A 24,923-nucleotide genomic window follows, 5' to 3' on the forward strand; every position below is an offset into this window, starting at 1 on the left:
AGCAACTCCACGTGACATAATAGAGTTGCACCTTCTCAAACTAATAGGATATTTGATCATCTAGATGCAACACTTATCACATTTGGGGATTGTGGATTTCCTAAGCATCCAGCCTTTGAATGAAGACCAGAACAAGCAACATCCCAAGTGGTCCAACTGAAACCGATGCCATGGAGCTGGGTATCACCAAGCCAATCATGCCCCAGTTCAGAGCGACGCCATGACGGATAGCGCAGAAGATCAAGAAGACCAGTGAATTAATGAACTGTAATCTTTACCCTGCTGCCTAAACAGAGATAACTTGCAAACACATAAGTGAGTAAGTTTCACTCTTACATCAGTACTCTAGAGATAGAGATTTCATCTTACATTAGGGCTAAAGGCTAATGGTAAGGGAGGACATAAGCCTTAGTGATTGGGTTAGGCCAGCAGTTCTCAAAGTTTAGACCGTGCCTCCACTGGGGGGCGCAAGACAACTTGAGAGGAGGCGCGGGCGTGAGTGAGAAAAATCTAAGAAGAAAATGCGCAACCAGAGATGGTAGGATATCAAATCTCTGGCACTACTTGGCCATGCTGCACAATGGCTACGCAGCCTCCACCGCACGAATCGGCCGGGGGCGGAGCTCCTGCAGTCTGGCTGCCTGAGGCGAGTGAGGAGCTGTCAGAGGAGAAGCTCCAGGGAGAAGGAAATCATGATTTCTTTAAATGTGTGTTTCACAAATCCAATCATGGCAGTTCTTTGTATGTTCATCAAGCGCATGTGCCCATGTTTTTGTATCTGTTGGGGAGCTATTTCTGACGACTCTTATGACATTTATGGGGCTGGGAAACTGTCCGCGCTGGCCAGCCTGCAGCACACGATACAGGTTTAATGTGCAGAGAAGCAACATTTACAGGTACACAGATACACTGCACGTAGTCTCTTAAGACCAGGGGTGGGCAATTATTTTTCATGGGGGGCCACATGAGAAACCCAGATTGTTGCCGGGGGCCGAACAAATATTGTCATGCCGTAACCCATGGATGGGTAACTTTGATGATAGAGAGGGCCACAAAATATGTCCTCGCTACCAGGTTTTGCTGAGGGCCAAACGGCACCAGCGCGAAAAATTTGGTGCATTTGAAGCCAGGTTTAGAGGAATAACTCATTTTAAATTAACAGTTGTGATGTCATTATTCAGTCTTAACCACCAATATTTGATCCTTTTCTCACTCACTCCTATGTCACCACCTGCTCTCAGGGCTTGAAATTAACTTTTTTGACCACCTGCCAATGTGGCTGCTAGATTTTAAAGTTACCAGCCAATTCGAATTTCCACTAGCCGAAATGTTTTTCTTGAAATAAACCAGAATATGAGTGGGTTAATTTAAGCATAAGTATCAGTAAGTGTCCCGGGATGATCAAAGCCTGTGTTGAGGGTCACACGAACAAAAATGCAGTCTTGAAGCTAAATAAATCCAAAACCACTGAGTTATTTGAGTTATTTAAATTTCTACTTCAATGTAGCCTTTTAGTCATAAAGATTATTGAAAGATATTCCATATTCCAGACTGAAATGCTATAACAGAAGTGGAATATTGGCGAGAATATTATATGACATGAACATTTGGACACTTATTCAGTGGGTATCTTGCATGTTGCGTTCAGGTGCACTGTGTGTGTGTAAAAAAAAAAAAAAAAATTCCATCGCGGGCCGGATTTTGCCCATGTATACTTAAGACGGTTTGCTCTCGCAATTTTCAAATGCTTCTGACTAAACGTCTGTATTTGGAACTGGGAAAACCTGGTCAAAACGGAAAGGGAAACTCAGGGAAAGTAATGAGCGATGATAGGCTGATATCCTGGATGTTTCGTCTAAAGGCAGGTGATTGGAGAAATCAGAGCGGATGTCCCGCCTCCTCTGCTTGTATTTCTTTAATCACCTGCATCGGTTCAAACTTCCTCCGGTCTGAAGCGTTTTTTCCCCACAACTTCCTTTGACCATGTTCAGTGGGCGTGAATTACAGACTGTCTAAGGTGCATTCACATAATGTAGAAGAGACAGTCTGGCTTGAGAGACTACACTTTAGTTATAATAAAGATGTGTTAAAAAAAAAAAAAATCCTTCAGGGGCAGAGGCAGTTCAAACCTTGCGCAAATTGAACACCTAATAGTCCTTGAGGCAAATTTGTAGAGCACATTCAGGTGAACATGTGGAAAAAAGTTGCCTGAAAATTGGAAAAACAGCATAGGAGTTACAAACGGGTGTGAAGTTACGGCATATTTTGTGTTAGGCCACACACACTTTTTACATTTGCGGCGCCCCCTTTTGGTCAAATTGCGAAATAGCATGTCAGAAATGCCATTCCAAATGACAAATGAGGCTATTACATGCTTACACTATAGACCCCGCCCACTTTCACCAATGATGACAAAACTCCTGAATTTGACTAGGACATCCTCCTTGATATATCTGCCAAGGCATAACTTAGTAACTCCTAACCATAATAACTAGCTGTGATGATACAGTAACATCTGACCTTTTTGTAACAGGTTGATTTCACTTGATGGTGAAGTACAGGGTGTTTTTGTGTGTAGCTGAAGTAAAATGTGTTATTTTATTTTCACACCATAAATATGGAGTCCAGGTCTGTTTGATGCTCCTGGGCAGACTGACCACTGGAAACCTCTGACCTCTCCTCGACTCTGTTGAGAGGACATGATGTATGAGGTCATACATACACACACACACACACACACACACACACACACACACACACACACACACGCGCGCGCGCGCACACACACACACACACACACACACACACACACACACAATGAACTCAACTGGATGTGATGAAGGATCGGACCAATTCTATATCTGATAACTGTGTATCTGTTGTGATCATCAGTTTTAAATAAATACCTCTGATCAGTAGAGTGCTGTCCATCTTTGAAGTTATAAGGGTGAGACATAGACCGGTCACTCTTCATGGACACACAGCTGGGCTCAGGGGAGTCTGCTCTCTGCTGCTGCATCCTGAGAGAAACACATTATGAACATTGTGAAGGTATCTGTGTCTTTATGAAGAAGACAATCAGGATGGGCTCTTCACAGGTTAGTCGGTTCAGGAGAGGCAGGCACACAGACTGCTGGTGGTTCAGCTGGTAGCTAGGCTGCTGCTGGGGCTTGGCCTGGTAACTAGGCTGCTGCTGGGGCTTGGCCTGGTAGCTAGGCTGCTGCTGGGGCTTGGCCTGGTAGCTAGGCTGCTGCTGGGGCTTGGCCTGGTAGCTAGGCTGCTGCTGGGGCTTGGCCTGGTAGCTAGGCTGAAAATCTATGATGCTGAGGAAGCTCTCATCATCTCAGGTAAAGAGCTCCTCAGCCAAGGCTTAACGAACACTTGCCTGCAAGCTGCCTGTCTGGACTCATGACTAGAAGCCCTTCCCTAACCACACCTTTTTTACTTGCCACACCTTTTCAGGAAGAAGCAATTGCGGCGACCAATCAAATGAGTTCGGGGCGGGGTTTTCCCAGCCCATACTAGGAGGAAATGTTGGTCCAGGAACAACCAGTTCGTGCTGCAACAAGTACGTATGATTTGCACCTGTGTGAGACCTGATTAATGAAACAAAGCAGTGTTTGCCTACTATTTCTCTCACTTAATATAACTCCTTCTAATGGAGAATATGTCAGATGAAAAGTTACAAATGGAACTGGTGTTGTCAGACCTCACTATATATATATATATATATATATATATATATATATATATATATATATATATATATATATATATATATAAAAGACCAGACAAGACCTGACAACACAACTATATATATATATATATATATATATATATATATATATATATATATATATAGTTGTGTTGTCAAGTCTTGTCTGGTCTTTTATATATATATAGTTGTGTTGTCAGGTCTTGTCTGGTCTTTTATATATATATATATATATATATATATATATATATATATATATATATATATATATATATATATATATATATATATATATATATAGTTGTGTTGTCAGGTCTTGTCTGGTCTTTTATATATATATATATATATATATATATATATATATATATATATATATATATAGTTGTGTTGTCAGGTCTTGTCTGGTCTTTTATATATATATATATATATATATATATATATATATATATATATATATATATATATATAGTTGTGTTGTCAGGTCTTGTCTGGTCTTTTATATATATATATATATATATATATATATATATATATATATATATAGTTGTGTTGTCAGGTCTTGTCTGGTCTTTTATATATATATATATATATATATATATATATATATATATATATATATATATATATATATATATATAGTTGTGTTGTCAGGTCTTGTCTGGTCTTTTATATATATATATATATATATATATATATATATATATATATATATATATATATATATATATATATATATATATAGTTGTGTTGTCAGGTCTTGTCTGGTCTTTTATATATATATATATATATATATATATATATATATATATATATATATATATATATATATATATATATATATATATATATATAGTTGTGTTGTCAGGTCTTGTCTGGTCTTTTATATATATATATATATATATATATATATATATATATATATAGTTGTGTTGTCAGGTCTTGTCTGGTCTTTTGCTTGTGGAAGAAGAAAGGAAGAGGCGGAGGTGAATAATAAGGAGAAACCACACTAAATGAGTATCCTGCAGCGAGAGGTGATAGACTTTACCAAAGACACGTCATGAAAATATCAGTGTATTGGAATGATCAGATGAGATGAAGTTGGAAAATGAGCAGAGCGTTTAGTGTGTTTCTCTACCCCTGACCAGCCAATCAGAGTGATTTCTCTACCCCTGACCAGCCAATCAGAGTGATTTATCTACCCCTGACCAGCCAATCAGAGTGATTTCTCTACCCCTGACCAGCCAATCAGAGTGATTTCTCTACCCCTGACCAGCCAATCAGAGTGATTTCTCTACCCCTGACCAGCCAATCAGAGTGATTTCTCTACCCCTGACCAGCCAATCAGAGTGATTTCTCTACCCCTGACCAGCCAATCAGAGTGATTTCTCTACCCCTGACCAGCCAATCAGAGTGATTTCTCTACCCCTGACCAGCCAATCAGAGTGATTTCTCTACCCCTGACCAGCCAATCAGAGTGATTTCTCTACCCCTGACCAGCCAATCAGAGTGATTTCTCTACCCCTGACCAGCCAATCAGAGTGATTTCTCTACCCCTGACCAGCCAATCAGAGTGATTTCTCTACCCCTGACCAGCCAATCAGAGTGATTTCTCTACCCCTGACCAGCCAATCAGAGTGATTTCTCTACCCCTGACCAGCCAATCAGAGTGATGTCTCTACCCCTGACCAGCCAATCAGAGTGATTTCTCTACTCCTGACCAGCCAATCAGAGTGATGTATCTACCCCTGACCAGCCAATCAGAGTGATGTCTCTACCCCTGACCAGCCAATCAGAGTGATGTCTCTACCCCTGACCAGCCGATCAGAGTGATTTCTCTACCCTGGCCCTGACCAGCCAATCAGAGTGATGTCTCTACCCCTGACCAGCCAATCAGAGTGATGTCTCTACCCCTGACCAGCCGATCAGAGTGATTTCTCTACCCTGGCCCTGACCAGCCAATCAGAGTGATGTCTCTACCCCTGACCAGCCAATCAGAGTGATGTCTCTACCCCTGACCAGCCAATCAGAGTGAATTCTCTCACCAACGACCACACGCCGATTCAAAATGTTGAATCAGCCAGAAAAGCAGCTGACAAAGCCTACTAGAGCGAATGGTGTGGGACACACCGCAAATACTAGAGCGACAGATGCCCAGACATGGCCGACAACCGACTGTCGGCTTGGTGTGTCTGGGGCGATATTGAATTTCACAATATCGAATACATATACAGTATATGTATGTATATACTGTACACATTAGGGCTGTCAACGTTAACGCGTTAATCGCGTTGCGATTAAGGGCCGTCCATACCGCGTTATTTTCTTTTTTATCGCGTTGATCGCATGCCGCTATTTTGTCCCTTCATCGAACCCGTACTTGTAGTCAAGCCGGTCGCAGCGGTTTCCTGTCTCCTGCCTGTGCAGGCATGGAAGAGAGCGACAGCAATACGCTTCTAAATGGCTCGTTTTACTTAAAAAAAACTCCCAAATGGCACAGTGGACAAGTCAACAGTAGTTTGCACCTTGTGTAAAACGGAATTAAAATATCACCGAAGTACATCGATTTTGAGCTATCACCTAAAAGCTAAGCATACCGGAGCAGCTAGCGGCCAGCTAGCAGCCAGCTAGCTAGCGTGAGACTCATCACTCATTCTTCCTTCAGAGTCTCGGATGCGCGGGTCCTTCTCTTGTTTTCCTGCACCTATATGCCCTGTTATTTTGCACTATGTTGTAACGGAGTTTACAGCACAAGAATTTCACACGTGATACTTGTACTATGGAGTGACAATAAAAATCTTGAATCTTGAATCTTGAACACACACACACACACACACACACACCCACACACAATTAACTCAACTGTGTAAATGCTGCTCTGATTGGATGTGATGAAGGATCAGACCAATTCTACATCTGATAACTGTGTATCTGTTGTGATCGTCAGTTTCAAATAAATACCTCAGATCAGTAGAGTGCTGTCCATCTTTGAAGTTAAAAGGGTGAGACATAGACCGGTCACTCTTCATGGACACACAGCTGGGCTCAGGGGAGTCTGCTCTCTCCTGCTGCATCCTGAGAGAAACACATTATGAACATTGTGAAGGTATCTGTGTCTTTATGAAGAAGACAATCAGGATGGGCTCTTCACAGGTTAGTCGGTTCAGGAGAGGCAGGCACACAGACTGCTGGTGGTTCAGCTGGTAGCTAGGCTGCTGCTGGGGCTTGGCCTGGTAGCTAGGCTGCTGCTGGTGCTTGGCCTGGTAGCTAGGCTGCTGCTGGTGCTTGGCCTGGTAGCTAGGCTGCTGCTGGGGCTTGGCCTGGTAACTAGGCTGCTGCTGGGGCTTGGCCTGGTAGCTAGGCTGCTGCTGGGGCTTGGCCTGGTAGCTAGGCTGAAAATCTATGATGCTGAGGAAGCTCTCATCATCTCAGGTAAAGAGCTCCTCAGCCAAGGCTCAGCGAACACTTGCCTGCAAGCTGCCTGTCTGGACTCATGACTAGAAGCCCTTCCCTAACCACACACATTTTTATAAAACATTAGGTTTAAGCAAGTACAACAATGTGGTTAGGGTTAGGGTTTGGTTATGGTCATGGTTAGATGAGAAACCCTAATCTTAACCACATCTTTTTTACTTGTCACACGTTTTCAGGAAGAAGCAATTGCGGCGACCAATCAAATGAGTTTGGGGCGGGGTTTTCCCGGCCCATACAAGGAGGAAATGTTGGTCCAGGAACAACCAGTTCGTGCTGCAACAAGTACGTACGATTTGCACCTGTGTGAGACCTGATTAATGAAACAAAGCAGTGTTTGCCTACTATTTCTCTCACTTAATATAGCTACTTCTAATGGAGAATATGTCAGATGAAAAGTTACAAATGGAACTGGTGTTGTCAGGTCTTGTCTGGTCTTATATATATATATATATATATATATATATATACATATACATGTATATAGTTGTGTTGTCAGGTCTTGTCTGGTCTTTTACTTGTGGAAGAAGAAAGGAAGAGGCGGAGGTGAATAATAAGGAGAAACCACACTAAATGAGTATCATGCAGTGAGAGTTGATAGACTTTACCAAAGTCACGTCGTGAAAATATCCGCGTATTGGAATGATCAGATGAGATGAAGTTGGAAAATGAGCAGAGCATTTTGTGTGTTTCTCTACCCCTGACCAGCCAATCAGAGTGATTTCTCTACCCCTGACCAGCCAATCAGAGTGATTTCTCTACCCCTGACCAGCCAATCAGAGTGATTTCTCTACCCCTGATCAGCCAACCAGAGTGATTTCTCTACCCCTGACCAGCCAATCAGAGTGATTTCTCTACCCCTGATCAGCCAACCAGAGTGATATCTCTACCCCTGACCAGCCAATCAGAGTGATTTCTCTACCTCTGACCAGCCAATCAGAGTGATTTCTCTACCCCTGATCAGCCAACCAGAGTGATTTCTCTACCCCTGACCAGCCAATCAGAGTGATTTATCTACCCCTGACCAGCCAATCAGAGTGATTTCTCTACCTCTGACCAGCCAATCAGAGTGATTTCTCTACCCCTGACCAGCCAATCAGAGTGATTTCTCTACCCCTGACCAGCCAATCAGAGTGATTTCTCTACCTCTGACCAGCCAATCAGAGTGATTTCTCTACCCCTGATCAGCCAACCAGAGTGATTTCTCTACCCCTGACCAGCCAATCAGAGTGATTTCTCTACCCCTGACCAGCCAATCAGAGTGATTTCTCTACCTCTGACCAGCCAATCAGAGTGATTTCTCTACCCCTGACCAGCCAATCAGAGTGATGTCTCTACCCCTGACCAGAATTGAGGTAAAGCGCAGGTAGGTAAAAGGTAAAACTCCTTATATGAAAAACACACCGGGTGCCTGGATAATAGATAACAATGAAAGAGGAGAGCCGGCACTCACGGTAGGCTAATTTGAAAAAAAAGCCTTTTATTGGGCAGAGAAAAATCGGACGTTTCGGCGTAAAGCCTTTGTCAACCTTGTCCTCTACCCCTGACCAGCCATCTGGATTACCAGGTGCCACTCTTCAACTCGGCCAAGCATAACGTTATAATCCACCGAGCAAATCTAGAAGTGAGTCGCATTATTAACGTTAAACCCAGTCTTCTTCTGTTGAAACACACGACGACGGTGTAAAAATTGTGCTGCTTATTTACATATATATTAGGGCTGTCAGCGTTAACGCGTTAATCGTGCGTTAACGCGCGCCGATCATAACGCGTTTTTTTTTTTTAATCGCGTTAATCGCATGCGGACAAAAGAGGGCTATTTTGTCCCTTCGTCGCCCCGTACTTGTAGTCAAGCCGTTCGGTTTCCTGTCTCCTGTTTGTGCAGGCAGGCATGGAAGAGAACCACAGCAATACGCTTTTAAATGGATCGTTTTACTTCCCAAATGGCACAGTGGATAAGTCAAGAGCCGTAGTTTGCACCTTGTGTAAAACAGAATTAAAATATCACCGAAGTACATTGAGTTTGAGGCGAGCGATCACCTGAAAGTAGCTAGCAGCCAGCTAGCTAGCGCGAGACTCATCACTCATTCTTCCTTCAGAGTCTCGGATGCGCGGGTTCTCTAACCACTGGGAGGTCGGCTCCAATGGCTTCACGCGATATACACGTTATCAATACACAGTTTCCAATACCGAGCCATTATTCACATGGAAGTGCCAAAGTTTTTAGCTCAGCTCAGATACAGCCTTCTTCGGCTGTGTCATTTTGGGTTTCGACTGCTCCACAGCGCCGCCGCCGGAAGTATCGGGGCTGGAGTGTTTACAATTATTGTGCATGTATTTTCTATTCAAGATGCATTTTGTGACCTCCTGTCTACATTGCACTTCTATTGAATTGAAAATAAATCTAAAATTCAAGATCACAAAGTACATTTATTTGCATTAATTTGATTCCCAATCACGACACACTGGTAATAATTATTAATATCTAATTAAAAATGCTTTACAATGCAAAATAATAGCATTTTAAACATGCGATACAAAGACGCGATTAATCGCGATTAATTATAATTAATCGCGCGATTAATCGCGATTAAGAAAATTAATCGTTTGACAGCCCTAATATATATATATATATATACCGTAAATTCCGGACTATAAGCCGCGGCTTTTTTCCCGTTTTTTGGCCCCTGCGGCTTATATAACGGTGCGGCTTATCTATGGATTTTTTCAGAAAAGAAAAAAAAATACAAATAAAATCTCTCTTTTTTAGCACTCTTTCTAACTATAAATCCACTTCTGTTTTAATTTCCTCTCTTGCCCTCTTTTCACCACACCGCGGACACTGTGTGCACTGTAAAAATAAACAACGGTGGTGTTGTGTTATGTTGTTTTGTTGAAATGTTACGGTAATACGGTAAATGGGAGCTTCCTCAAACAGCCATCTCTTTCCCGACAATCCCCTCTGTGCGTGACCACTTACATATGGTAATTACGGTAAGCAAACGGCCACTCGGCCATCAACTCCCTCCCCCGACTACCAGGAGAAAATCACAAACTTCTGCGAATTCACACAAAGGAAGATCAAGGAATATTCACAACAAGACGAGCAGTAGAAGCAACACTCTCACTTACCATGGGGAAGGTACGCAGAAATTCACACGACGCAGCTTTCAAGTTGAAAGCAGTCAATCTCGCATTAAAAGAGGGAAACAGAGCAGCCGCGCGTAACCTGGGCATCGATGAGTCAATGGTGAGGCGTTGGACGGTGCAGCAGGAGGAACTGTCTCAGTGCAAGAAGACCAAAAAGTCCTTCAGAGGTCATAAAAGCATCCACAATCACCAACGGGTTCCAAAACGCTGGACTGCTGCGGGATGAAGAGGATGACGCCGCCACAGCTGGCGCTGAGGGCCGTCAGAGGCTTCAGAGGCTGTTCGATGCCGACAGTGACGAAGAGGAGTTCGTTGGTTTTGAGTGACAATGAAGGAGAGAGGAGAGTGGTTGACGAAGCCACCCTGAACCTGTTCGTTTCCGACACTGAAGATGAGGACTTTGGTGGTTTCAGTACGCAGGAAGAAGAGGAAGACGAGGATTAGTGACTTGACTTCTCTGGTTACAGGTTTGCTGCACATATAGCCTATTGTTGTGTGATTTTGTCTGGGGATTAGTGACCTGACTTTTGTTTTGTTTTGTTGAAATGTTAATAAATGGGAGCTTCCCCAAACAGCCATCTCTTTCCCGACATTCCTCTCTGTGCACGAACCCTTTCATATGGTAATTAAACATCAAAACACCCGCGGCTTATAGACCGGTGCGGCTTATATAAGAAAAAAATAGTCAATTTTGGTCCCGCGGCTTATATACCGGTGCGCCTTATAGTCCGGAATTTACGGTATATATATATATATATACACACACCGGTATATATACACATATAGCCTATATATATACTCTCTCTCTATATATATAGTGGGTAAACTACTCACCTTGGATAGTTTACATGTATGTATTTACCCTACACTGTTTTAGACAGAAACTATGGAGGCATTTTTGCAGCAAAACACCTGAGAACTTGCATGATGTAATTTATACTCAAAGGGCCCTATTCTCCCACAAGCCTTCGGCACTAAAACGGGCCTTAAACGCAAAAAAACATGCCTTGCGCCTGTTTTGGGACGATATCAATATGGCTTTACGCTGCCAAATGCGCTTTAGGCCGAATGGGCGTGGCGCAGTCCCAGAATGGGCCAAAGTGGGCGTGTCGGCCTTAAATCTCGGCGTAATGATATCTTCGCACCTGCCGTAAATTTAGCGCTTTGCGCCTTTGAAAACCAGGCCTATTCAGTGCGCCAGTGCACTTCTGCCTCTCCCCTGTCACCCTTCTCTGTCTCTCTCTGAAACCAGGCCTATTCAGTGCGCCAGTGCTCTTCTGCCTCTTCTCTGTCACCCTTCTCTCTCTCTCTCTGACTCCCTCGCTTAGACAGGCACAACACACTTCCCATATAGGAAAAATAAGTTGTAAATTGTCTGGCCTGTCCCAGCATGCATTGTGCTTCTCCATTTCGCTACTAAATAGCAACCAAATGAGGCGAAATAGATATAAAAGGTTGATCTAAATTAATGTGTAATGGTAACACAACCTGCAATTGTACACATTTCAATATTGGACCAAATGAAACATCGAAATGAATACACCACCCTATGTGAAACATATATGTCCTCCTGGGCCTATATATATCTCTTGTCGTTTTAACGTGATTTAGATAAGTGACAGCGGAACGCGCTGCGGAACGCTTTCTACTGTCATGTGCTATACTGTGATGTCCGCTCCAATAACTTGGCCCTACTTCACATTTAGTTTTACAATAAAAACACATTTATGCAATGACTTTACATAATGTAGGGTATATTTATGTGCATCATTCTACCTGCAGCAGGGGAGAGAAAACGATATCGTTCTGGACAAACTTTCACCAATATAAAATGAATCTCATCATATAGGGATAGGCTATATTTTTCTATCCGATGCATTTAGAACATTCTTTTCACTTTGATCTTGCTATAGTGTAGCGTATTTAAACTGCAGTTATTGGTTTGAGAAGCATAATAATATGGAATAATAGCCTATAATGGAGACAGACAGACTGGATTAAGGGAGGGGGGGGGGGCAGAGCGTTTGGCTTTCATCTGGTTTTGCGGGACCACTGGAATTGGAGCTAAAAAGGCAAGCGTGCGATTCGTTTATTGCAGTTATCCAATGAGCATGATGGTGCATAATTTTACGCTTAAAAGGCGTGGTTGTAATGCTTTAGGCTGCGTGTAGCGCCAGCACGACGATATCAAGTGCGCTGGTCCACGCCCACTGATTTGCGCTGCGCCAGGCGCTCGGCCTAGAAACAGCGCCGATGCAACGATAGGGGCCAAAGAGTATTCACACATCTGTGTCCTAAAGTTTAATTCACTAAAGATTTATTGATCTGCAAGTGACAATCTGAATATGTATGTGGTTTGCGTGGGTGGAGGAGAGGGAGGGGCTACTCCAGAGGGAGGGGCTACTCCGGGCTTTACCTAAACTTGGGGTCGCATGGAATTCAATTGGAGTCCCCTAAAATTTCTAGTAATTGATCGATACAAATAATTATTGTTATAATAATATAAACACCACACACACAATTTAAAACAACTGAAGCTACCCTACGTTTTCACAAAAGTGTCAGCTAAAATAAATGACAGAATGTAAATATACATACCGTTAATTGTGATGATAGAGAAATAACGTGTGACCCCCGTATGAATAGAAAATACTTTCTTCAGTAGGGAGGTGGCCTTTTGAGCGATAGATACATAGATGTATTGCTTATATACATCATATAAATTCTCCACATCAATATGCTGCAGCAACTGAGCTGTAGGCCTGTTAGTGGGCTCGATGTTCACAAGATATAGCCCATATCTGTAGCCTACTTAGCTCTTTTTCAATTTTCATTATTCATTGTTTAATTTGAGTCATTGTTTGTTCAGCATTAATTTGAGCTCACCTCAATACTGTAGGATATCAAATCACATTTCCTCATTGCAGTATAACCAGTCCTCTTACCTTGTGTCTGAAGGTCCAGGTTCATTACTGAAAGCTGGAGGTCTATGTTTAGACCTGTCAGTCTTCATCGACAGACAGCTGGGTACTGGAGACTCTGCTCTCTGGCGGGTGGGGGGGGATGCTGTTGAAAAATGTAAAAGTAGATTTGAAATGTTCGTGGAGGTACTGCAGGGGGTCCGCCAATTTTCATCAAAATAAATGTGGAAATTTTAGAAATGCATTTTAGACAAAAATAATAATATTGAGACTCACAGTCTAGGTTTCCAGGTTCATTACTGAAGTCTGTAAAATCATCTTTAGACCGGTCAGTCTTCATAGACAGACAGCTGGGAACTGGAGACTCTGCTCTCTGCCTGTGGTGCTGACCTCTGCAAACACAAATGTTTGATACATATCATCATTAGCTCTAGTAATTATAATAATTAATTGATTGGATTTATATAGCGCCTTTCTACACACTCAAAGCGCTTCACATATCAGGGGAGGGAGGGGGAGGGAACTCAGCTCATCCACCACCGATGTGTAGCACCCACCTGGGTGATGCACAGCAGCCAGTTTGCGCCAGAACGCTCACCACACATCAGCCTATCACAGTGGAGAGTTGAGGACTGAATGTGCCAATTAAGTAAGGAGGGATGATTAGGTGGCCATGATTGAAGAAAGGCCTGTTTGGGAATTTGGCCAGGGCACCGGGGTTCCACCCCTCAGGGCACCGGGCACCGGGGTTCCACCCCCCAGGGCACCGGGGTTCCACCCCTCAGGGCACCGGGCACCGGGGTTCCACCCCCCAGGGCACCGGGGTTCCACCCCTCAGGGCACCGGGGTTCCACCCCTACTCATGTGAAGAGTGCCGATGGGATCTTTATTGACCACAGAGAGTCAGGACCTCGGTTTAACGTCTCACCCGAAGGACGGTGCTCACTCACAGGACAGAGTCCCTGGTCCCTATCATTGCATCGGCGCTGTTTCTAGGCCGAGCGCCTGGCGCAGCTCAAATCAGTGGGCGTGGACCAGCGCACTTGATATCTTGGTCTTGGCGCTAGACGCAGCCTCAACCATTACAACCACGCCTTTTAAGCGTAAAATTATGCACCGTCAGTTCATTGGATAAGTGCAATAAACGAATCGCATGCTTGCCTTTTAAGCTCCATTCCAGTGGTCCAGCAAAACCAGACGAAACCCAAGCCTCTGATCCCCCCCCCCCCCCCCCACCTCCCTTCATCCCGTCTGTCTCCATATATCGGCTATTATTCCATATTATGATGCTTCTCAAACCAATATAACTGCAGTTGAAATACTGCAAGCATGTAAAAACGCTACACTATAGCAAGATCAAAGTGAAAATAATGTTCTAAACGCATCAGCTAGAAAAATATAGCCTATTAGATTGGTGAAAGTTTGTCCAGAAAGATATCATTTTCTCTCGCCTGCTGCAGGAAGGATGATGCACATAAATAGAGCCTACATTATGTAAAGTCATTGCATAAATGTGTTTTTATTGTAAAACTAAATGTGGAGTAGGGCCAAGTTATTGGAGCGGACATCACAGTATAGCAGATGACAGTAGAAGCTTCCGAAGCGCGTTCCGCTGTTACTTATCTAAATCACGTTAAATCGACAAGGGATATTTATAGCCCCAGTAGGACATATATGTTTCAAATAGGGTGGTGTTTTCATTTCGATGTTTTATTTGGTCCAATATTGAAATGTTCTACAATTGGAGGTTGTCTTACCATTACACATTATTTAGATCCTCCCTTAATATAGGTTTTTGGCTCATTTGGTTGCTATTTAGTAGCGAAATGGAGAAACACAATGCATCTTGGGACATTCACATTGCAGTGAAGTTACAGCTTATTTTTTCTATGGGACTCTGAGCGAGGGAGTCAGAGACAGTCGGTATTGTGCCTGTCAGACTGAGGAGAGAGGGAGAGAGGTGACACAGAGAAGGGTGAAAGAGGAGAGAGCCAGAGGGGAGGGAGAGAGCCAGAGGGGAGCGCTCCGCGCAACTGGCCCACTGAATAGGCCTGCTTTTCAAAGGCGCAAGGCGCTAAATTAACGCCAGGTCGGAAGATAGCAGTACGCCGGTATTTAGCGCCGACACGCCCACTTTGGCCCATTCTGGGACTGCGCCACGCCCATTCGGCCTAAAGCGCATTTGGCAGCCTAAAGCCATATTGATATCGTCCCAAAACAGGCGCAAGGCACGTTTTTTTGCGTTTAAGGCCCGTTTTAGCGCCGAAGGCTTGTGGGAGAATAGGGCCCCCTGTCTCTGCCCTGGGGCATTGGGGAGATTATTCATCAGATCAGAGTATTCATCAGACCATTGGGACCAGAGGGGAAGAGCACCTCCTACTGGTCCTCCAACACCACTTCCAGCACCAGTCTCCCATCCAAGGAGTATCCTAGGCCAGACCTGCTTAGCTTACCAAGGAAGCCAGTAATGTAATGCAGGAGCCACTGGTGCTGAATGTGTGTAAAGACACACAACTTCTTGCAACGTTGCACATTGTCAGTTTTTCTGACATCTGGAGTTTTTGATAACATGGTCTGTTGATAAGTGTCCAGGATGCCAGGTTTTGCATCAGTGGTAACCACGGCAACAAATGAGGAAAGATGGCCCCTCCCATTCAGGTCTCTGCAAACTCTACAAACTCATGTAGTCCCACTGAGCGCGCTCAGTCAACGTCGGGGCCGGGTACGCTTTAGAGCTGAATGCCCTTCTGGGATAAATAAAGTCATCTGAATCTGAAACAAGCTGCTCTCACCCTGTTAGGTAGAAGGACCTAACACCATTTCTACATCACAGGTTAAACTCAATGGTGTTTCATTGTAGTAGACAGAATTTTGCTTTTTTGATTCAATTCGTTTTTTTTATTGAATGATTTTTCTAAGTCCTGCAACAGCATTTCAAAATAGTTTACGCTATCCACTTCTTCTTGATAAAATCTGTGTTTATGGAATGTGATTTTGTAAAATCAGATTGGAATTCGTATGAGATTATGTTTTTCAAAACCTTTAATCTGTTCCAAAATCATTAATTCAAAGTACTTTGGATACAAATAGGAACACATCTATAGTTTGGCTTATTATTATGTTCTACTTTGAGCACATGCATAATTTAGCATGTTCTCATGTTCTCAGGCTATTGTGAAGTTTAGAGTGTAACAGTCATCTTACTTTGTGTCTGAGGGTCCATGTTGATGACTGAAGAGTAGAACCAACTCCTGCACAGACAGAGAGCGGTCAGGAGGCTCTGCTCCAACTTCTTCCTCCACACGACCACTCATCTTCTGAGAGGAGAAAAACGCGCGCGCACGCACGCACACACACACACACACACACACACACACACACACACACACACACACACACACACACACACACACACACACACACACACACACACACACACACACACACACACACACACACACACACACACAGCTCATGAGTAGGGCTGAACAATTTTGTGAAAACATCTAATTGTGATTTTTACCACGTGCACAGAGCATGGTCAAGAGACGGCTCTTTAGGGTGAGTCAGTCAGTCAGTCAGTCAGTCAGTCAGTTAGTCAGTCAGTCAGTCAGTCAGTCAGTCAGTCAGTCAGTTAGTCAGTCAGTCAGTCAGTCAGTCATAATGTTCACAGAAAGAACGTTTATTTCGGGGTCACTTAATGGTGAGATTCCCTCTCGTTTCCCAATGAGGTGGTGTGTTTCAATCGACACTGTGTGAATTACAACGAGCGCACCTAGACACACGCACGCACGCACACACACACACACACACACACACACACACACACTCACACACTCACACACTCACACACTCACACACTCACACACTCACACACTCACACACTCACACACTCACACACTCACACACTCACACACTCACACACTCACACACTCACACACACACACACACACACACTCTCACTCACACAGTACTACCCTGGTAAGTTAGTGTCACCTTATTTTCTTCACACAACATGTCTAATTAAAAACAGTGTATTAACTCTTTGCTCACCAGAGTATTTTTTAAGTTGCCACTGAGTCGCCAGAATTTGTGATCATATTCACTCATCTTTCAAGACCCACAGAATATTTTGTACTATGAATATGCTTCTGTTTTCACACACACAGACACACACACACACACACACACACACACACACACACACACACACACACACACACACACACACACACACACACACACACACACACACACACACACACTAGTGCTGCACGATTAATTGAATCGCAATCGCAATCGCATCACCATATGATTCCCGAGCGCGGCACTGCTGCCGCTCACTGCTCCCCCAGGGGATGGGTGGAATGCGGAGAACAAATTTCACACATTGTGTGGGACTTTACCTTTACACACACAGACTTTTTTATTTTATTTTATATATAATCGCACCCTTTTGCGGTTATGTAATCGCACGTGCTGACATCGCGATTGCGATTGCAATTCAATTAATCGTGCAGCACTAGTGTGTGTGTGTGTGTGTGTGTGTGTGTGTGTGTGTGTGTGAAAACAGAAGCATATTCATAGTACAAAATATTCTGTGGGTCTTGAAAGATGAGTGAATATGATCACAAATTCTGGCGACTCAGTGGCAACTTAAAAAAATACTCTGGCGAGCAAAGAGTTAATACACTGTTTTTAATGAGACATGTTGTTTGAAGAAAATAGGGTGACTAACTTACCAGGGTAGTACTGTGTGTGTGTGTGTGTGTGTGTGTGTGTGTGTGTGTGAGTGTGAGTGTGAGTGTGAGTGTGTGTGTGTGTGTGTGTGTGTGTGTGTGTGTGTGTGTGTGTGTGTGTTTGTGTGAGTGTGAGTGTGAGTGTGTGTGTGTGTGTGTGTGTGTGTGTGTGTGTGTGTGTGTGTGTGTGCGTGCGTGCGTGCGTGTGTGTGTGTGTTTGTGTCTAGGTGCGCTCGTTGTAATTCACACAGTGTCGATTGAAACACACCACCCCATTGGGAAACGAGAGGGAATCTCACCATTAAGTGACCCCGAAATAAACGTTCTTTCCGTGAAATCTTGCAGTCACATCTGTACCGATGGCGCAGCTGCAATGATGGGGAAAATCAAAGGACTGCTTGGGCGTGTGATGACGGTAAACCCCGAAATAAAATGGATGCACTGCGTTATCCACCGGGAAGCTCTAGCAAGCAAGAGGATGAGCCCCGAGTTAAGTGCTGTTATGGATGATGCAGTGAAGGTGATTCATTTCATTCAGTCCAGGCCAATGAACCACAGGCTGTTTCAAACTCTCTGTCAAGACAGCGGGGCAGACCACGACCAGCTCCTGCTTCACACAGACGTCCGCTGGCTGTCTCGTGGAAAGACGCTACTGAGGCTCTATGAGCTCCGAGCGGAGGTGTCTGTTTTCCTCACAGAGCACCTGCATCCCCTTGTGGCGTTATTTGAGGATGACGAGTGGGTTGCCCGTCTGGCATATCTTGCTGATGTGTTCACCAAGCTGAATGACCTCAACCTATCACTTCAATGCAAGGACTCACATATCCTTAACATGTATGACAAAGTGAATGGATTCATAAATAAGGTGAAATTATGGGAGAGGAAATGTGAGGGTGGAGATGTCAGCCGTTTCCCACTGCTTGATGCCCATCTTACCACCACTGATGTTCAGAAGCGTCCTGTGGTGAAAATGGTGACAGCACATCTGTCCAAACTCAACACTGATTTCAACCAGTACTTTGATGACATTGAAGCAAAGTCAGAAAAACTGGACTGGGTGAGGAACCCTCTCACTGTGAGTGAAAGCAGCAGCAGCCTCCCTGCAAGATTGCAGGAAGATCTGGTGGACATGTCCTCTGATCGTGGGCTGAAGATGGCACATGCTGAAAAGTCATTGACAGAGTTTTGGTGTGATGTTGAAAGGGAATATCCTGAGCGGGGGAAATGTGCACTGAATGAACTTTTTGCCTTTTGGATCTACTTATATGTGTGAGGTGACCTTCTCAGCTCTGACCCACATCAAAAACAAGCAGAGGAACAGACTGAATGTGGAGAACAGTCTGGTAACAACAGCTGTTGCCACACTGCCCCCAGAACTATCAAAGCTTATGAAAGACAAACAAGCTCAGGTGTCTCATTAAAGCTGCCAAATGACTGAATCATAAGAGTTTTGTCATTCAAATTATTTGAGTTTAATATTCAGTTGTCTTCATTCTTGGCAGTGTTTTGCTGTGAGGTTGAAAGGGAATATCCTGAACTGGGAAATGTGCACTGGACTTTTGCCTTTTGGATCTAATATGTGTGCTATTTCTGTGTGCTATTTTGGTGTGATGTGCACTGATTTGAACTTTTGCTTTTTGGATCTACTTATCTTATGTGTGATATTTTGCCTGGTAACAGCTGCCCCCAGAACTGTCAAAGCTTATGAAAGACAAACTAGCTCAGGTGTCTTTTTAAAGGTGCCAAATGACTAAATAAAAATAGTTGAAACTGTTACTGTGTGAGTCTGAATATATCTATCTCTATATAGGCTATATATAATATTTTGTTCATTCTCAATAAGTGTATAGCTATTTGTATTAAAGGGGAGTCATTCAAAATGATTTTAATTTAATATTGTTTTAATTTAATAATCAGTTGTGTTGGATAGTAAAAGTTGAATGAGATTAATGGAACAAATTTGGGAGAATCATCAACACGCTGTCAGGGGGTACACTTGGCATGGCAAAACAGCTCAAGGGGTACATGGCACAAAAAAGGTTGGGAACCACTGATCTAACCCCCCAATTCCAACCCTTTGATTGCTGAGTGCCAAGCAGGGAGGCAAATGGGTCCCATTTTTATAGTCTTTGGTATGACTCGGCCGGGGATCGAACTCACAACCCCCCAGTCTCAGGGCAGACACTCAGACCACAAGGCCACTGAGATGGTGTGTGTGTGCGCCTCGTCTAACTAACGTTACACGCGACGCAGCAAATAAACAAACAAACTCTGCCATCACAGTCACACTGGACATCAACACTAGCGGGAGACTTCTCCCACCTCCAAATATACAGCAACTTTATAAGGTTAAACATAAACACCTTACCGAGGGAGAGACAGCACCCACAGCTAACAGCTAATTAAGCTAAGCGAGTAGCCGATCAGAAAATGGAATGGATGGAAACAGCCGTGTGATTAGTGAGAAAGTCAGTAAAAGAAGGAGAGAGCTGCAGGGGATTATGCAGAACTAGTGCACGTTTAAGTGTACAGCAGGTAATGACCCACTGCCATGAAGAATATAGTGACATTAAAGGACGGCTTTCCCGTGGGGAATATTAATTAAATCTCACGCCCCTAAGGTTTTCGAATCCGTTGAAATTTTTGAAATTGGTTCTTCACAGCCAGAGATATCAACCGAAATCCACTCTGTGTGTGTGTGTGTGGGGGGGGGGGGGGGTGGAGGGGAGGGGCGGGTGCAGGGACCCGAAATCCTACATTTCCCACAATGCACTGGGCTCGCGTGGCCTTCGTTTCCACGCCCACCCCTCAGGCATTTGGCTAATATCAAACTCCAGTAGGTGGCGGTAATAAAACATTTAGTAGAACAAGAAAAAATTAAAAAAAGAAATTGCCTCCAAATTGCACCAGATTTGAACGGTAGTATATATGTCGGGAGATGTCTTCATAAAAAAAAATTCATGCATTTTAAGGCATTTTCCGAGGAGTTACGCGCATCTGATGTTGTAACTATTTCATGTAAAAATGTGTAAAAACGGGTACATTGCTTAGCGTTGATTTCGTTACTTCAACGCACCTACTACTAGATGTAAAATTTGACGAGCTTTCCAATGCCGCCAGTCCCGTGTCTGTACGTGCTTCCGTTCCCGAGATATGGTCTCTTTGCAAGGAGCTATGGAAAGCTAACAGCTACCATAGGCTAGGCGGTGGAAAAAGATGGCTGCCTTTTGTTTTTCTTCAAGACCTCTGAAGGGGCGTGGAGGACCTCTAGAGGCGGGACCATGTCGGCACAGGCCCACAAGTAGTGTAGTTCATAGGTGCTCGACTTCCGCAAGGCGGACTTGGGCCAGATGACGCAAAACGCGTCGGTTGGCCCAAAAAATATGTGAGAGATGGTTGATATCTCTGGCAGTGAACAACCAATTTCAAAAATTTCAACGGATTCGAAAACCTTAGGGGCGTGAGATTTAATATATATTCATATTCCCCACGGGAAAGCTGTCCTTTAACCGAGAGCAGAGAAAACACTCGCATTTGCAGAAGCAACCTTCAGGGTCTGCATGAAAAGTCTGCACGTCACTCACCTCTCGCAGCTGCAGAAGCACCCTTCAGGGTCTGCATGTAAATTCTGTGCATAACTCTCTCTCTAAAAAAAGAAAAGTCACGAATGTGGCGTTGACTGTAATCTGTCGCTACAAAAGAAATAAACTGCATGTGTACAGTATTACTCGTATTACTGGGAAGACATGTAACTAACTTTGCAGTCTGAGCCATCTTACACAGCCTATGTGCTGTAACACAGTGCAAATGTCTCAAACAGACTGATATCACATCACAGGATGTTGGGAAGAGTACATTTCTATATACTGTAATTTGTAAAGAATTTATTATAAAAAATATTATGCTGTATTCTCTTATTTTTTTAAAGATAATTTTATTTCAAATTGTTTTATTTTTTTATATATTTTAACACGTTGACTGCCAATGACGAGATATCTCGGCTTACAGAATCCAACCGTTGAGTGCCAAAGACGAGATATCTCGGCTTAAAATTTTTTTTTTTTTTTTTGACGGTGGGACATCGATCAACCCCTTTTACGTCTCCTATACCAATATTGGAGGAAGAGAATGTGTATAATCTATTTTACCGACCAGCTAAGTGGCGACAGTGCTCTCCAGACAGAGAGAAAGCCGAGCAAAAACAGCCGCGGGAGGAAGCCATTCTCAAGGAAATGGCTGGGCGAAAACGCTTTCGATTTCACACACACACACACACACACACACACACACACACACACACACACACGCGCGCGCGCACACACACACACTCGAGTACCTTTGAGCATAAATAAGACCAGAATCGCAAAAGCTTCATCAAAGCTCTCAGCCGACACCCCAAGAAACGAACGAGCCCGTTTTACAGTAATCCAGACTCGCCCGAGAGCGGCCGCGGAGCCAGCAGCAGCAGCACAGACGGAGGGAGGAGTTTGGAGACACACACACACACACACACACACACACACACACACACAAACACAATACAGTATACAGACTTGCCCAAGGGCACCCATAATCACAGGCACGTGAGGTGGTTCTAAAAATCCATTTATCTCAAAACTCTCTGAAAATCTCTGAAACCATGCTGTACTCAACGGCTAATATCTACATAACTACTAACTCTACAAACTAACTCTTTTAGACAGAGAAAGCACACATTCTATTAGTACTTTTGTGAACTTTGTGTTCACAAAGTCCAAGCAGAAAAGAATCCTCGGCTCTTGTAAAATGAGCCAGAATCCTCAAAAAAACCCTCTGGCAGAGGCTAACTACAGTATTGAAAAACGGCTGGCAGTGAATGTGTTAAATTGTAATATATTTCTTGTAGCAATTTTAGTCTGTGATACTGTGAAACCGTGGTATTTTTGTTCAAGGTTATACCGTCAAAAACTCATATCAGCACATCCCTAGATACTGTAACGAATCAGGTATTCATCCAAGGAACCGGAGACATGAAGTTGGTACAGGGCTTTTATTCTTTGGCTTCATACACAGCTCCTAGCGGTAGCTTCGCTGCTAGCTCCACACACGACCACTCTAGCTCTTCACCTAGCTTGACTGACCATGCCTCTCACAGGATGGCAACCTACACACCGTTCCCCCCAGGAACACACCCACACATATCAGTTCCTAGCTAAACACGGAAACACCACATTACACGCCAAAACCCCGGGTCGCTACAATACCATTTGTTTATATCACAATCGCAAATCGCAATATTGTCCACAGTAATCGCAAATCGCACCTTTTCCCCAAATCGTGCAGCACTAACACACACACACACACACACACACACACACACACACACACACACACACACACACACACACACACACACACAAGCTTCATTCGTTATTTCTTTTTTATCAACACTTGATTTCAGTGAAACACTGCTGGCTTATGAGAAATCAGCCCGGTGAACCCGCCCTCAGAGACGAGAGGCGGATGACTCAAACGCAACACAGCAGTCTGCTCTGTAGGCAAGTCGACGCATGTCATCTTAGTTAGTAGCGCCCTCTGTAGGCCTAATATGAAGCAGATTAGTTTCCCACCCATTGAGCTATATTAAATATATATATGTCGATGTTCCCACCCCGCTCTGAAGTCCTGATCTGTCTGCAGAAAGTCAACAAGCCGTTTCTCTCTTTATGAGGAGTCATGTGACTGAAAGACGCTCATCTCGCAGAGTCTCAGACACACAGATTGAATAAAACTGGGTTAATTTAACGGTTTAATAAACTGCGTCATGTCGGTCTTCTGTGAAGTACAGGGCCACCGCCCACATCAACTTCCCTGTTTGTTTTACTGACGCCATTATCTCACTGTTACATCTTTTCTATGAGCGTTACTTTGAGAGAGAGGAAAAGAGGCAGGTGAACGCAGTAAAACACCTGCGATCAGTAACAAACTGACTCAGACACTTTTACAATCAACAGATGTGAACTCAGACAGTGGAAAAAGGTGACAGATATCAGCCAGGGCAGAGACACTAAACCACTCAGAAACCATTCACTTACTTAGCAGCACAAGTGCGAGAAGGTGACTGTCACCTCACCTAAAGGCACGACGGTGACTGTCACCTAAAGGTGACTAGTTTCATCCCTGAATAAAATAATAATAGGAATAATAATGTAGTATTAACACTCACCCTGCGTCTTCTCTCTGCTCTCTCAAAATGGTGTCGGTGTGACTCTGAGTCTGAGTTGAACTGCGACACACTTGACTTCCACTGTCAACAGTTACTTTGCTCCGCCTCAGCCTGTATAGAGAAGTGTCGTGGCAGCAGGGCTGGATGATGATGAGCAAAACGTCGCTCCGAGTGTTTCCGGCTCTGGGCGGAAGACCGTGCTGTGCTCCAGGAACAATTCCGCTCAATTCTTGCGTTCTGTTTAGAAAACATGGGCGACGCGAGTAACGAGAGTTAGCTCAAAACAAACACTTCGTTTGGTATGTCCATGTTTCTTATTTTTTCTCTAACTCGTAGCGACTGACTGCCTGCTGTTGCATTTCTGTGGGGGAACGAAAACACTGGGCGGGTCTTCTTCTGTCTTCCTGCCTCAGTAACTGCCAGGCTCTCTCTCTCTCCCCCTATGCTCTCCCCTCTGAGAGAGCCTGGTGACGCATCAGGGCTGGGAAAGTAACTGATTACATTGTAGATTGTATTTATTGTGGATTTATTCATCCAATTCGCTGTGCACTGTAAATATTGACTCTTTTATTGTTTACTTTATGTTTGATATCTTAAGGTGCAAAATAAATAACACCTAAAAACACTTGGCTCTTAGAAATGACCAGTGAGTGCAGCCAAGAAATAAACAATGTTGGGGGTAACTCACTACAAAAGTAGCATAGCCTATTACATGTAATATATTA

The 24,923-nt window shown here is 43.7% G+C and overlaps 1 protein-coding gene across 1 annotated transcript; it reads right to left on the reverse strand.

The window, feature by feature from the left end:
- Positions 1 to 2,610: 2,610 nt before the first annotated feature.
- On the reverse strand, positions 2,611 to 16,568 carry LOC310771612 (uncharacterized protein; the record flags this gene model as incomplete). The annotated part of the gene is made up of 6 exons (XM_083664188.1): positions 2,611 to 2,686; positions 2,907 to 3,020; positions 6,674 to 6,787; positions 13,279 to 13,399; positions 13,531 to 13,646; positions 16,459 to 16,568. Coding segments are annotated over 6 exons (651 nt in total), but the record flags the coding sequence as incomplete, so codon positions are not given.
- Between the last annotated feature and the right edge of the window lie 8,355 nt (positions 16,569 to 24,923).

This window comes from Poromitra crassiceps (assembly GCF_964638095.1).
Source record: "Poromitra crassiceps genome assembly, contig: HAP1_SCAFFOLD_872, whole genome shotgun sequence".
Lineage (NCBI taxonomy): Eukaryota > Metazoa > Chordata > Actinopteri > Beryciformes > Melamphaidae > Poromitra > Poromitra crassiceps.